Genomic DNA, 16,131 nt, shown 5'->3' on the forward strand with positions numbered 1-16,131 from the left:
TGGACTGGCCACAAAAGGAAGGAGCAATGATACCGCCTCAAAAGACGGGTGGTGTGTGTTTGGTTGGAGTAGTATTAGGTATAGCTTAATGTTTATTTAAATAAATAGGTGGGCATATAATAAAATTGAAGAAATTTACTACTGACCACCGTAATCGCCTAGCGCAGTCTGCTGATTCCACAATACCGCTCCGCAGTGGAGGGAGAGGGAGGGGATTATAATAAGAGAAGAGGGGTAAAGCATAGCTGAGAATCTACTGACGCGTATTCATTTTTCCTTCTCACGGGGATTGCATTTCTTCTACGTTAATGTTATCGTGGTTTTCGGAGGGCATGCGGGCTCAAGCAATTACGCTGGAACGCTCGATGAGACATGTATAAAACCAGACATGTTTGGTCCTGAGATCAGAATTCGAGTATCGCCGACTGAGCTCGCCGCTATCGTTTTCTGGGCACGCGATCGCCAAATGAAGTTAGTTTGGTGATTCACTGTTCAAACAGTATTGCTACGGCGCTCTTCACCGTGAGTGCAACGTGGCAATACTATAGAATAAAGGAGAATAACGAAGCCGACTCGATGCGTCGTCACAGAACGCTCATTCGAATCTGCTGGAGGTAGGACAGTGTTCTGTATTCCGCAGTTAGTATTGTGTACATGCAAAGCAGCGTTCCTGTTGCACTACATTGGTCCAGAACGTTGTGCATAAATTGGTCTCAAGGAAAGAGAGAGTAAATGTGAAGCTGGATTTATCTGCCTTTCGGCGCTGACAGGCTCTCCTTTCTCATCTCGTGCCCCATCGAGGGGTGGCACCTGCAACGCCGCTCGCAGCTCTCACCACAATGCACACTTTCTTAGAGACCTGGGGCGCAGCACTAAACACTGCTGTCGGTACCAATGCAAGTCCTATTTGAGAAATTGCAAGTATCTAAAGTGAATAGCTTTGTATTTCTCCTTTGCTGGTTGCGTGGTCGGTTGTTGCTGGTCGTAGGTTGGTGGCAGTTGAACTATCACCACCGGTACAAAGAAATTGACACGCAGGCCATTTATTGCATACCATTTAAGAATCATGTGCAGTCGCCTATATCAAGTTTAATGATGTGGTGGTTAACGGCTCGGCGTTCTACAGAATTGAACAATGAAACAACAAAGGTTACCTAAATGTCTTCAAAGCAAGGACTATAAGCAGTCAAACACATTATTTCTTTATTAGGCAGAAACGCTTTCTTGTAGTCTTCGGCGATACGCTTACATAGGCAATCATTGCCGACAGTTTCTGTATAGTTATTTTACTGTGTTCACGCCTGTCTTAGTGTAACAATATGCGCAGTACAGCCCGATTTGCTCAAAACCATGCAGGTTGCCGTTAGCCTAAGGCAGATGTTCACTCGTTTTTCTTTGCCTACAGAGAAAAGACGACGACCGCCCTCTTCTTGGACATGCTGTGCAAGATTCCGATTGCCTACTGTGTGAAGATAATCAAAATTAACTTCGACAACGACCCCGACTTCTATACTGACGAAAACTTTAAGCCGTGAGTAGCAAGGCATAGCGCTCTAGTTCGGTACTACAAAGTTCCGTTTGCGTAGTTTGTATTTGTGCTTGCATCCCTAAGACATTATTTGCAAGCTTATACAACGAACGTTTTTCATGAGCACCTCGGGGGGGGGGGGGGGGGGGGAGGGGGGGCAAGCATAACAACTTGAGCATTGCTGTGGCTTTATGTGTGTTTACTGCACAAGAATTACAGCCTCCTCTCTCGCTGTCCTTTAACGGGACAAAGAGTATGATGTTTCGATCAATCAAAGCAACGTTATTTTGCAACTTTACAAGGCCGAATGGTGGCCGAAGAAAAAGCTGCTAGACTGCAGATTGACTAGGCTCCAGCCACCCATCAGCAGTGAAGACGAAACCCATTCAGCATTACTAAGCGTTCATGAAAAGCGCCGTACCAGACATACAATGAATCCAAGATTGCATTACAATCAAACTCGCCTCTCTAAGAACATGAAATAGAAAAATTAAGTATTCATAATATACATACATAATAAAATGGCTAGACACAACAAAGCAAAACAAAAATTTACTGCGTGGATAAGCTTATGTCCTTCTTCGCTAGCGTTGTGATGTCAATATTTAGTCTCATAGTGATTTAATATCGTTGGCAATGGCTGCCGAATTCTTTTGCGGCAGTACTATGTGTGCGAAAAACGAACGTGCCATGGTGGTTGATACCGAAAAGGATATGTTGTCAGGGTGTGCTCAAGTTGTGTAATATCGAGAAAAGCGTCTAATATGCTCTGAGCTGCTTCCTTATAGGAGCACAGTAGCTGTGTAAGTGTACAAATCTGAAAATTTAAGGATTTTATGTTCTTGAAAAAGAGGTGTGGTGTGTTATAAATAAGAAGCGCTCGATACCGCGCGGACCGCCCTTTTTTGTACTAAAACGAGTTTGTGTAGTTTCTCAGCTGTAGTGTTACCCCAAACTAGCACACAGTAACACAAATAACAACTAAACAGGGCATCATAAAGCAATCTCCTAATTGCCACCGGGAGATCTTGTCTGCATCTATTCATTATGCCCACTGTTTTGCTTAATTTAAGCAATAATCACTGAATGGGCTGGTTCCAGGACATATGTTCATTACATGTAATGCCAACTGTTTTTAGAAAATTTGCAGTCGAAACATTGAACGGGAATCATAAGGGAATCAGCTACCTTAAACAATGTTCCGAACGCACGAAACAACACACACTTTGTTTTCGATTCGTTCAGTGTCAATCAATTTGTCTTGCGCCATTCGTTTGCTCTAGAACAAAACGGATCTGCCTCGGCAGTAACGTGCACTATATATTTTCCTGCAAACAACGCGCAGCAATGATCGGCGTAGATAACAAATTTGCAAGTTTTATTTACTTGTACTATATCATTGATACCAAATAGGAACAGGATAGGCCCCAAAATACTTCCCTGTGGCACCCCTGATACCATCATTATCATGCGCGATTTGTATCTGCCTACTACAGTAGATTGTGATCAACCCGTGAGGTATGAACGAATTCCAGAGCTACTCCTCTAAATCCATAGTGTTTCATTTTATATAATAAAATGGTTTAATTTACACGGTCAAAAGCTTTACTGAAATCTAAGTATAGTCCGAGTGTCATAAATTTATTTTCCATGTTCTCTAAAATAATTCCTTTTTGCTGCAAAAGAGCACTCTGTGTGGAAGGATATTTCCTAAACCCAAATTGATGGCTTATTATAAGGTTATGTTTGCTACAGAAACTGTCAATTCGTGCATAAATCACTTTTTCAAGCCCTTTCGGAGAACAGGTAATATTGAAACTGGGCGATAGTTAGAAAAAGTGTTTTATCCCCACCTTTATGGATTTACCGTTACCATAGCTACCTGCATATTACTTGGAAAAAAAATGCCAGTAGAAATTGCGATATTAAAGATATGCGACACGACAGGTGCAATCTCATTTAACACATAGTTAATGGGCTTAATTTGTAAGTCATCGGCATCGACTATGGCTATTCTTAAGGCCTTCGAAAATCCTTATAATTCTGCGTTTGAAGTAGGCTGAATGAAGAAAGAATGCGGAGTTCTAGAGATACACGCAACAGATACAGAAGTATTTGCTGTGTTACCTATATGTGCAAAAAAGTCATTAAAGCGGTTCGCAAGTTCCACTCCTTAAATAAGGTATTATCAGCGACAAGATGATCAATACAGTTATATATAGGCTTGCGGTTTAAGATTATATTTAATTTCTTCCAAAGAACATTACTGTTATGCAGACAATCATTATCAAAAATACGTCTGTAGTATTCTTCCTTCGACTTCCTAGTTGTCTTGCTAAGCTCCAATAGTCCGTATGCTCCACATGAAGCCGAAGTGCTCCAACTAGGCCAACAGGCCGTTCTGTTGCAGAATACCTTCACCATGCTCTTGAACGGTCGAGAAGAGGTAGTCTTACTAGACCGCCTCAAACAGGCATGCCTCGAGGCGCCTCTCACGAAGTTCCCCGCGGATGTCGCCGGCGTATCCTCGGAGTGGCATGACAAAACAGCACTCTCTCCGCTACGTCAATGAGTACATTTCACTGTTCCCTCCGGCCCGAGGCCTTGTAGCGCTCACCAACGCCGCTACGCGAAGACGCCGAAGGTCGGCACTGCGAGACTTGACGAAAACAAAGTTGGCGGCACGCGCTCGTGGCGCAAGCATGGCACGCGCTGTTCTATATTACAGCCTGCTACGCTGCTACTCTTGATCTGGTACTCCACTCCCTCGGTTGCCCACGAATTGATTCCACATCTTACTAAAAGCAATTTGATATCATTTTCTGGTAAGAACACACCGCTTAGTGTGGACCCCAAGTTGCTCGTTAATGAAGTGATAGACTAACATCTGACGTGGCACAATCATGCACATGAGGCAATTGGGAATATTTATAAAGATATACAGATATTTTATAAGCTCTGGCATCTATTTCCACTAGAAGCCCTTCTAATCCTTACCATAGTTTTGTCGAATCGTATGTGTCATAGTCCATTTGAGCTTATGGACTTCCGTGTTCGACATTAGGGTCAATTACACAGCTGAAAGAACAGCTCTACAAATAATCAGTTTTGCCTAACGTACGTAGTGTATATCAGTCGCTTATCCTCATTATTAACGGTAACAGTTTCAAGTAGACGCGCAAATTGTGGAACGTCTTCCTGGACATATACTGCAGCCAGATTTTGTAACACTCCTCGTCAAGACGTAACTTCATCATCATCCATTCAGTATTTTTTACAATCACTGCGCCAGTACTTCCTCTACAATACCTAAATTCACAAAAAGTTACTTTCCCTTCATGTATTGTATAACGATTTTTTTAATGTATATACATCATCTTGTTACACGGATGCAAATAAGACTATCATAGGTACACTTTCTACAACTCCCTTTGAGTTCTGGGGCCCCGATTGTTTAAGTACGATGCACTACATTCTATTTTCTCATGAATAATAAACTTATTGATGGAATAATTGATTGATTGATATAGCGCAAGTAGTGCATCTCAACAAAAATTCTTGGAGGTTGTCAATGTAACATTTAGTTTCCGGAAAGAGTTCACTGCTATTCTTGTTCGTCAGGATAGTTCTCTGCCTTAGCAGCAGACAGGCAGACCTAAGTGTTGGAATTTTTGCCCTATTCTATACTGCCTGTACCAGAAATGGCGCTCTTGTCAAGTTGGTGGTTTATGTGCTCCTTCAAGGCACATAAATGGGCAGCTCTGGCGTTTTTTTAACCATATTGGAATGTTGTCATTTTCAAATGGCATTGACACTCCTGTGACCGGTAGGGTGGTTCTGTTTGCTTGGAAATTAATCAATAATTGTAAATAACCAATAAACTGGACACCGAAACCGAAACGGTTAGCTGCTTTTTATGACGTAAGGATGAGTTGATTACGTCAGGTCCTACACTACCATAATGTAAACAAGCAGAACGCGTGCTATACGCGAATTGCACGTGGCGCTAACGCCCAAAAGCGAAGCTGCTGATGTCTCCGGACGACAAAGGGAGGTTTTGCAGATTTTCCGCATTACACAGCGCCGATTTCAGCGACAATTTAAGCGACGGTGGCGGTGTACTGTCTGACGTCACAAACACATGGTGGTCAGTAAAAAATGGACTCGGGAACGCAACCAATCTGAAAATTCATTTTCACGAGTACTAAATGACTTGCAGCCGTATTGTTTGGCACACATATTCAGAGTGCAAAACAGAACGTATATTCAAAATATTATTAAGATCAGTTCATATTGAGAAATCGCTGGAGTTCTCCTTTAGGCATTAATCACAAAGAAGCCCGCCTATAGTCCGGTTAAGCGCTTAGTGCTAGATACTCAGTTTAGGCAATTAGCGGTATTTGTGACGAATCAGCACCGAAGCCCTGAAATGCCACAACATAAATTGGGATCGAGCAACATTCTCAAGATATCCAGCATCCCCCACCGCTCTTCTGTTTTATTGTCTTAACCTGCATATGACACCATAGCTCCGTGCGATCTATACGGCTGGTAGAAGACGAAAACCATGAATGGCGCATTTAAGGGACCTATTAGGGAAGAGAGCCTGGACAGAGTGACGGAGCAGTTTGTGCAACTCAAAAATAGCAGACCGTGCGGTACGGAGATCACAAACTCGGCACACAAGTTTCAACCATAGCACGGCCGCGTCTGTATCACGATTTAGGGCAATGCTCGTTGGGACGCATGCATGTGCTCCTATGTTCCTTCACGTCAGTGCGCCATCGAGTAAGAAGCTGTACCCACGTGGCGGTGGATTTGCAGACACGATATTGCCCATGTGCGACTGGAAATGGCCCCTTTAACTCGCGTGCCTGTTCTATTGCTATGTTTGGAAGCGAATATAGAGCGGTGGTTGCTGAAATGACAAATATTACTAGAATTACCCTCTCATGCTCCAATATGTCCCAATTTAAATACTTTGAAATCAGTGTCGTCATCCTAACTATCCTTACCAGTATGTCGGCTTGAAATAAAAAGCCGTAATCATTTTTACTAAAAAAGTCGTAGTTTCGAACGAAAGGGGGAGCATCTATTGCGATAGCAAACTATACGGCAGCTCTACAAAGTAAGTAAAGTAAGGGTAAGTTTTATCGGCCGCGTGAACTTAAAAACATTCGCTTACTAACAAAATTATTGAGCACGGTGTCGGCGCATACAGGTAAACATGAACACATCCCACTCGATGAGCGCGGAAACTCGCTGGCGGGAGCAAGTGCTGCAGTAGCAGTGAGTGAGGTGACGTTCTTGCTGTCTATTGCTTCAAAGCAAACTAACCGCCGACAACACAACATGAAAAAAAGGTGTGAGCCGTTGAAGCGCCTAGACTCTGTTCTCAACGCACAACGCTTTGAAGATATGCCGCACGCGCGGCCGCGGAATATGGAGTTGCCTTCGGAGCACAACGCCGGCCCTCGACCTCCCCTTCATTCCCCCGGAACCCAGCGCGTGACGGAAGACTGCGCGCTTTCTTCCCGCTTTCCTTCCTTGCGCGCGCCACATTGAGCCCCGATCGTCGACTCGCCTCGCAAACTTTCACTTCTGCGTGTTGCATGCACTGTGGGGCGACAGTGTTATCGCCCTTGTGCTTTATACGGTAGATCACGGCGACGGCGACGCTAACGCCGACCACAAAAATGCGCCTGGAGTGTCTGTATATTTGCTATCGCCATAAGAGTCGAAATCAATTATGAGATAAAATTTACCGGTGATAATTGATTTTATACTGTTCTGGGACCTCCACCCAGACTCTATGCCTTGCACTCTGTGCTTTCATCGGCTGTCCAAGCTCATTCGCCTTTCCGCGCATGCGTATTGCAGCGAGCCCATGTCCCCCGAGGCTGTCGCTTGCTATGTCGGCTACCAGGTTAGAACAACAGGTGACTTCGCAGCACAAATAAAGCTAAATTCTAAATATTTGATGGGCATGGAGGCTCCATTGTCGGTGCGCCTGGCCTTCTGCGGTTGCGTTCCAAGGGGACTTTCCCAGGATGTCAACGAGAAAATCAACGAGTAAGTGTGCTCTTTCACCTGTTGCAATAATTATTTATAATTTTTTTTCATGCACTCAAACTTCTTTTAACTAACAAAGACATGTGCCATAAAATAATATCACATGAAAGCAAAATGCAAATATGCGAAGAACGAGAAGCAAGCAATCGTATTCTGCTGCACCAGGTGCTATGTTCTAACTACGAGAAAAGAGATTATTGATGTTGCAGTAAATATCAATCGCTGTTCCTATGGATAACGTATCCTGTACGATTGATAATAACAAACAAAACCCACAACACAGGTACACTTTATCGTTAACCTGTGCTCATGACTTAAGAGAATTGCTCGCTGGGCATGTTGGTATTTATTCATTATTCGTATTTTGAGGGCGCCAAAAACAATACACAGTGCACACGAGAGAGGACAGCGAGACAGAGCACTTGCCACGTTTTCATCTCTTGAGTCCTGTCTTTGGCGCTTGTGCGTATGAAGTTAGTAGCACTGGTGGCTATAAGGCGCAATGGAAAACTAAACGGTATTCGTGGCCTGGTCTAAGACTCCTGAGCTAAAAATAATCCTTTCTGAAGTGTCGCCAGGGCGCCTGCCTGAAAGGACAAACGCTTTCACGAAAGGTACGGCGATATCTAGCTTGAAAGTAATTGTAATGTAAAAGGAATGCAACTGGTGCATCCAAGCAATTTTTATGTGCAAACGTGAGAACATAACTTGTGGCTGGTTGTCTGCGGAGCTATGTCGCTGTGTTTAGTGTTGCGATATAATGTTGCACTGTTTAGTGCTGCTGTGTTTTGTTTCCGAGTGTAATGTTGGTGCTTATGAGGTCACAAGAACGCAAGACGACAAACCGGCCATCTTTTGGTCTCAGTGCAGTTTTATTTGCGGAGTTGTCATAAAAGTATGTAGTGTTTCACGCGCACTGCCTTGATTCTGTGACTTAGGGGATGCACATTCGCTCGCTGCAGCCAATACAGCCCGCCGTGCTCACTCTTCTTTTCGCGTTGTCGTGGACCTGGGTAGTGAACGTTGTTTCCCTGCAGCAGCTCGCTTCGCACGCTTCTCTGCGTGGCGATGGCCTCGTACTTCGTCGGCATTGAACTGACGCCTCCTGCACGCTTTGCAGCATCGATTTATGATGTAGACGCGAGCAATTAAACCAAGGGCAATGAATACTCCATAGCGTCGACACTGGTGCCAGTACTGTCATGCGCCACCTAGGAAATCGACCACCACCGACAGCCCAACGCATAATGCCCAGCCTCAAAGATAGTCATCACTGTCGCGTGTTGCAACGGTGGTGCGTTGCATCGGAAACGCCATGGTTACCTCGCTCGGCTACGGAGCGGTTGCAGTGGTGGTGGGGCAGATAATGGAATCCTCACCGCGGCCTTTTTTCTAGCTACATGAATGTGAAATAATTTATATGCCGTTTTCCTGCCACAGCTTTCTGTGAGGGCTTTCTGGTGACGGTTTTAACGCATAACGAGCCAAGGGATACTGTCGCATTATTAGGTGTTCCTATTCTGAGTGTCCTCAAAAGGGCCCAGCCCTGGCTGAGGCCGAGCGAGTCTAAGACACAGTGCCACCAAACTTCGTTACCCCTCTCGCACTGTCAGTTTGTGCTGGCAGCGATATCTTGGGATACGCAGAAAACATCGGGGCATTTACATTTACAGTTGAAAAGATAGACATAATTATTGTCCTCTTCGTGTAATACTTCGCCTGCATTACTCGCATGCCTGCGGCAGCCTACCAGCCTTATTTTATAGAAATATTGCGGCTGAGCCAATGATCGGTGTTTCTTTCTTCAGAGTTTACAATGAGGTGCTCCGCAATACCTGGAGCAGTTCCGCTGCCGCTGCCATCCGAGTACCTCGCGGCCTGCGGGAAAGGGCGTTGTGGATCCTGAAGAACCCGACGCAAGTAACGTGAGTGCTTTGACTAAACACGTGCGCGTCTTGGTAGGTATGCATAAACCGACGCACGCACAATCACACGAGCGTGCTAGCGTGACTTCGCTGTGTTTTTACGTCTCACGGCCTCAGTAAAACACTTCTTTTTTATCTGAGGACCTTAGCAGACAATCGAGAGCTGCGCTGCCTTGACCAGACGCGTGTGAGGCGTGTAAGTTCCGAGCCTTGTGACTGCGCCGGCGTTCTACGGAGGAGTATTCGCTTCGTGCGTACCTAGCGTATATACGAATGCCCAATGCGCTAGAACTGGCGTTTAAACCGACACCGACCGTTTAAACCGTAACGGGTTAGCATAGAAAAGCAGCAAATTCGCAGTAAAGGCGTGTCAGCATTCATTGGTCTGGAGCCCCTAAAACGCCATCTACATAAGCCCTCACCCCCACGCATCGTGCCAGAGAGCTTCGTTCCCCTTCGCAAGAACCCTGCACGTTAGGGCTGCTGCTGAAGGATTGGCACAGAACTGTGACAACGTGTTATTATTCATTGGCCGGCAGCCGCGTAAGCCCCACATTTGCGCATGCTGAGGGTGTGGTGAAGAATAGGGGAAAGGCAAGTGAAAGGGGGAAATTCTGTAATACTGCAGCTTTTTCTAGACCGCTTCTCTAGGCGCCCGTTCCTGCGTTGGTCGTAGGCGCGCATGCGTGGGTGTTGTAACCAAGCGAACGAGCGCCGCGGGGAACCAAATGCGGCGAGAGCGAAGAGAGCGCGAAGAGGAGGCTGGAAGGAGGAAGCCACCTTGAAGCACTTCTAGATAGCGTTCTCGTCCACGGTGTTGGCGCCGGCCGTGCGTCGACAAAAAACCAGAAATCTTGCCTTCGCGCACAGTGTTCGCGGTAAAATTACCGTGACATAAACTTCAGTTTCCGGGAGCTAGCAGCTGTGTGGCCAGTGTATAGGCCGTCTTTTTCTTTCATGGCCACCACGGTATTGCGTACGCAGTGGCGCCATCTATGGGCAGTTGGCACGCTGGCTTGGTCTAGCGCTCCGTCTTTTATGTCAGGCACACGCTCGGCGCTAGTTTGTGGCGTTTGTTCTCGCGCTCGCGAAGTCTGTTTGGGTGTGACGTGGCGTGTTCTACATGAGAAACGGTTTTGCGAGACGTACTGAACTGGTTTAAAGCTTGCATTGCCGGACTTTCTCTGCTGGCGTTGAGGCCGACGGAGCACGGAGCGCGAAGCGTGCGCGCGTGTTTGAGTGAGCCCACAATCATGCTCAGAGATCAATTGTGCATTTCTGAAAATTCCATTCACTAATGTCACCTTATATCAGCAATCGCCTTTAGGTCTAAACTGCGGTTTAGAAGCAATTAAACATACGCGACGATCGTCGCAGCGTGGGTAGTGCTCTGCTACGGTTGAAATTGTGCTGTTATATTCTGAGAATCATTTCAAACTTACAAATTTCTAGCTGTATAGATTAAATTGCGTGACCACTTGGTTGCGTGGACGTGGTTTCCAACTATGAATAAAATAGTTTTCGTTAGTAATGACCGCGTACCTTACAAAGTGGGTTACACTTGTCCAGCAGAGCTACCGTTTACGAACTGCACGAGCGTCCGTAAAAGTGGTAGGTGCAGGGTTACAGTTATATTTGCTCGGTATAGCGCATGGTCAAAGCATAAAACAATGTTTACATACCATGCCAGGTGTAATTGCGACGTTAGCCCGTTTTCTCGTCTTTCTTTTGAGAGAGGATGAAAACCCAATTTTTTTAGATTTGTTCGTCCCGGATTCTTCGGCGCACTCACCCGTATAACGGAAATTTTGTCCTCACTAACGACCGCCGCATTCTTTTAATGCGATCCCTCTTGGATATTACGGCTTTGTAGGGTAAAAAAGGCAATGCCGAAGCACATAGCTTATACCGGATGTTCACAATTAAGCTATATGGCTTTCTTAAAACAAGGCACTGGGAGACACGCGAAGGCCACCTGCGCAAATAAGTTTTGTGGACAGGGGGAAAAATGTGATGATAATTATCGCTGTCAGCAACACAATTAACTAAAATAGAATAATTATCTTTTTGTTGACTGCAGTGCCTGGGTATGTTCGTATTGAAAAGTTTGAGGCAGTCGTGTTTTTACACAGTATCTGTTGGAAGAATTCTAGCACGTCGGTGCTCCGCGTTAACCGACTCCAAATTTTAATTGTCCTTCGCATGATTATGCATGCAGGATATTGACACGTGTACTTGTTTATCTTTGTCGGGCGACAGCGTTTCACCGCACAACAAATGTTATCGCACAGCGCATGACGCGCCTGCATGTATCGCAAGTTTGAGGAATGTTAGCGACGGTTCCATCTGCTGTCTCTCACCGAACCTTGTGTAATCTGATTGTATATATGCTCGAAGCAAATAGTGCCGAATTTTCGGAAGACACACGGATCCCAGTGGTTACTCTGGAACATTGGACGACTGATGTATGAAAGCAGTCGCGCTTTACCCGGTGATCGGATTTCGACGACCGCCGATCGTGTTTACCGCTATTGCTCTCCTTTGAGTGTAAGTTTCTTTTGTGGGCACAAGTTCGCCCAATAAAACGCGAGTTTCGCCATTAACCGTTTTGATTTCTTCACCCTCACTACCACGTGAGATCTGTTGGAGGTGCTTGCTCGTTCATGTACCGGACGCTCCCGACAAGTCGCCATCTTAGCCCGGACAGCAAAGACAAAAACAACGTCGTCCCGAATCATCAAGCAAACCGCCAACCGCAACAGCTACCCCCGCAGCACGGACTTCCACTTGAAACGACCAAGAAGATCGTGGCCCAACCCAAGTGGCTGCCTAAGCGTCCACATTTCTCCTGCAACAACATCCGCACCCACCAACCTTCGGTGGATCAGCGACTGAAGACCCGGAATCCTGGCTGGAGACCTACGAACGAATCGCGACTTTGAACAACTGGGACTCCGACGACAAGCTGCGCCTTGTATACTTCGCCTTAGAAGGCGCCGCCAGAACGGGGTTTGAGAACCGGGAGTCGACCTTAACAACGTGGGCCCTATGCAGCAGCAGCTTCCTGCTGGCCTTTACAAGTGTCGTGCGGAAGCAAAGGGCCGAAGCTATGCTAGAAACCCGAGTACAGCTACCAAACGAGAATGTTGCGATCTATACAGGAGAACTGAGACGCATATTCCGCCGAGGAGATGGAAGTCCGCCTACTCATGCGTGGTGTGAAGGAGGAACTTTTCGCCGCAATGGTACGACGCCCACCGAAGACCGTCGACGAGTTCCTTCGCGAGGCCACCTGCATTGAGAAGACACTGGAAATGCGGAAACAGCAATTGAACCGCCGCACAAGCTCAACAAACTACGCCGGAGTTCAGTCACTGGCCACCGACGACCTGCTCGAGTCTATCCGAGCGGTCATGCCGGAGAAGCTACAGAAGCTGTTCCGTTCATCACAGCCTCAAGTGGCATCGATTCGCGAGATAATACGTGAGGAGCTTCAACAGCAACCCGGAGTAGCCTCTGAATAACTGCAGCCTCAGCCGCAAACGATGACGTACGCCGCTGAAGCCCGCCGTTACATTCCCTCTCAGCGCCCACGGCAGGGCCCAGTCACAAAATAAGTTCCGTCGTCTACCACCACCATCGCCAGCATGCCAACCCACCACCTCAAGCAGCATTCCAAAGAAGAATGACGTTTGGCGCGCCCCCGACCATCGTCCGCTTTGCTATCACTGCGGAGAAGCCGGGCACATCTACCGCCGATCCCTTTACCGCTAGGTGGGACTACGAGGGTTCGCCATCAACGCACCATGCCCACAACAAGGTGAACGCCCACGTGACATTGCCAACTATCTCGCTGCCTAACCGTTGAGTGCTCGACGACCATCCCGTTCGCCGTCACCGGGCCGCTACCTGTCGCCGCACAGCACTCCATACACTGACCCAGCCCGGGGATGGTCAGTCAGTCAATATCCGGAAAACTAACGGCAGCAACCGATGGAGGTGCGGTTACTGTTCGTCGAACTGACGAAGGTCCTCCACTGCCGACGAAGCGCCGAAAAGATGGTCTCAGCGATTTATCAACGAGACGTCGCCATCCCGACGAATCCATAAAGTCACCAATACACCGACGAAAGACCCACTTGACGACGCGACGTTCCAGCTTCAGTTCAACACGACCCAGCCATGATTCGACGCCAAGACTAACTGCAACGCAAGACAAAGAACTATCGATCTCGACGTGCTTCTTGACGGCCACGAAGTCACCGTTTTAGTGAACATAGGAGCCTACTATTCCATCATAAGTCAACCCGTCGCCACCCAGTTGAAGGTTAGGACTGCATGGGAAGGCCCTCAAGTTCGGACTGCTGGAGGACACCTAATAAGCTGACTGTAATCTAAGCCAAATTTAGGACAAGTCGACCAAATGCTGCGCAAAGACATCATGCAGCCGTCTAAATGCCCGTGGCAATCTCCAGTTGTCTTAATGAAGAAAAAGGACGGAAGCCTGTTTTTCCGTCGATTATCCTCGACTGAAGAAGATCACTAAGGACGACGTATACTCCCTCCCACGGATAGACGACGAATTGGATCGGCCCTGCACCACTAAATATTTCTCGTAGATCGATCAAAAGTCTGGCTACTGGCAAATAGAAGTAGACGAGAGAGATCGCGGCAAGACCGCTTTCATCACGACAGACGGCTTCTATGAGTTCAACGTCATGACATTAGGTCTGGACTCGGTGTCTGCACGTCATGGACATGGTGTTAGCACGGTTGAAGTGGCAGACCTGTCTTGTTTATTTGGGTAGCCTCTGAATTTCGACAATCACTTTATGCGGCTCGCGACAGTACTAGAGGCCATCAAGTCATCAGGGCTCACTCTGAAACCGGAAAAGTTCCGCTTCGCTTATGATTAACTTTTGTTCCTTGACCACGTCATCGGCAATTTTGGAGCCCGCCCCTACCCACAGAAGGCAGCGGCCATTGCAACGTTCCAGCGGCCCATTCACAAAGGCAGTGTGTAGATTCCTTGGCATGTGTACCTACTACAGGCGCTTTTTCAAGAACTTTTCACACATGTGTGAGCCGTTGATACATCTAACTAAATGTGATGTCGAGTTCAAGTGGAAAACGTCGCAGGCCGACGCATCTGATGAACCCCAACGACGCATGGAGTTACCACCGGTACTTGCACACTTCGAAGAGTACGCCGATACAGAAATCCATACTGACCCGACTAGCCTAGGCCTCGGTGCCGTTCTAGTCCAGAGGAAAAACGGACTTCAGCGGGTGATAGCTTACGCTAGCCGCTCACTGTCAAAAGCGAAAGGCAATTATTCTATGACCGAAAAGGAATGCCTCGCCAGCGTTTGGGCTACAGCGATATTTCGCCCTTACCTATATGGCAGGCCATTCATAGTGGTCAGCGACCATCGCGAGTTGTGTTGGCTAGCCAAATTAAAGGATCCTTCAGGGCGGCTTACGCGGTGGAGCCTCAGAGTACAAGAATAAGACATCACTGTAACCTACAACTCCGGACGAAAACACCCTGATGCCGATTGCCTATCACGAGCCTCCATTGACCCGCCGCCTCCAGTTGACAAGGATGATGACGCCTTCGTTGGAATAATAAGCTCCGAAGACTTTGCTGAACAGCAACAAGCAGACCCGGAGCCAAAAAGCGCCGTAGAGTATTTGGAAGGGCACACCGAGATTCTCCCTAATGTATTTTAGCGAGGATTGTCTTCATTCTCGCTTCAAAACAACGTACTCGTTAAGAACTTCTCACCAGTGCGGGCCAGTTACCTTCTTGTTGTTCACTCGGCGCTGCGTCCGCAAGTAGTGCACGCCCTGCATGGCGATCCGACCGCTGGGCACTTCGGACTCTCTGGGACGCTGTCGAGGATAAAGGAAAGCTGCGATTGGCCGCGCCCGCTTGCGGACATTGCCCGTTACGTCAAGAAATGCCGAGACTGTCTGCGACGCAAGGCCCTACCGACAAGGCCGGCGGGATTACTAGAGCCGATGGAGCGTCCTTGCCGACTATTTCTGCAGATCGGGATGGACTTGTTGGGACCCTTTCCGACGTGAGCGACGGGAAATAAGTGGATGGTCGTGGCAACGGACTACCTCACCCGCTTCGCTGAAACGAAACCTCTGCCGAAAGGTAGCGCAGCCGAAGTGGCGAAATTCTTAAGAACATCCTGCTGTGACATGGCGCCCCAGAAGTTCTCATCACCGACTGAAGAACGGGCTTTACAGCGGCGCTCACCCAAGCCATTCTGCAGTGCAGTCAGACAAGGCACCGGAGGACAACTACCTCCCACCCACAGACGAATGGTCTTACGGAGCACCTTAATAAGACTCTCGCCGACATGCTAGCATTGTACGTCGACGTCGATCACAAGACCTCGGATGCGATGCTGCCGTACGTAAACTTCGCTTACAACACGATGCGGCAAAAAACAAGACAGATCACGCCCGTCAAGCTGGTTTACGGCAGGAACCCGACGGCGACTATCGACGCCATGCTGCCGCAAGTCACCGATGAAGAGAATCTTGACGTCGCCACCTATCTCCAGTGCGCCGAAGAAGCCGAACACCTCG

General features: G+C 47.5%; 1 protein-coding gene across 4 annotated transcripts in view; it reads left to right on the forward strand.

Annotated features, from left to right (window-relative positions):
• LOC142590620 (uncharacterized) overlaps positions 1 to 16,131 on the forward strand; it is a 328,406-nt gene that overhangs the window by 219,061 nt on the left and 93,214 nt on the right. For 2 of the 4 annotated variants that reach the window (XM_075702951.1, XM_075702952.1), the window contains exons 18-20: positions 1,406 to 1,531; positions 7,409 to 7,600; positions 9,409 to 9,525. In XM_075702951.1, coding sequence (XP_075559066.1) covers positions 1,406 to 1,531; positions 7,409 to 7,600; positions 9,409 to 9,525 — 435 coding nt within the window. The remainder of the gene's footprint in view (positions 1 to 1,405; positions 1,532 to 7,408; positions 7,601 to 9,408; positions 9,526 to 16,131) is intronic. The other 2 variants (XM_075702953.1, XM_075702954.1) reach the window with 2 other exon arrangements.

This window comes from Dermacentor variabilis, chromosome 8 (genome assembly GCF_050947875.1).
Source record: "Dermacentor variabilis isolate Ectoservices chromosome 8, ASM5094787v1, whole genome shotgun sequence".
Classification (NCBI taxonomy): Eukaryota; Metazoa; Arthropoda; class Arachnida; order Ixodida; family Ixodidae; genus Dermacentor; species Dermacentor variabilis.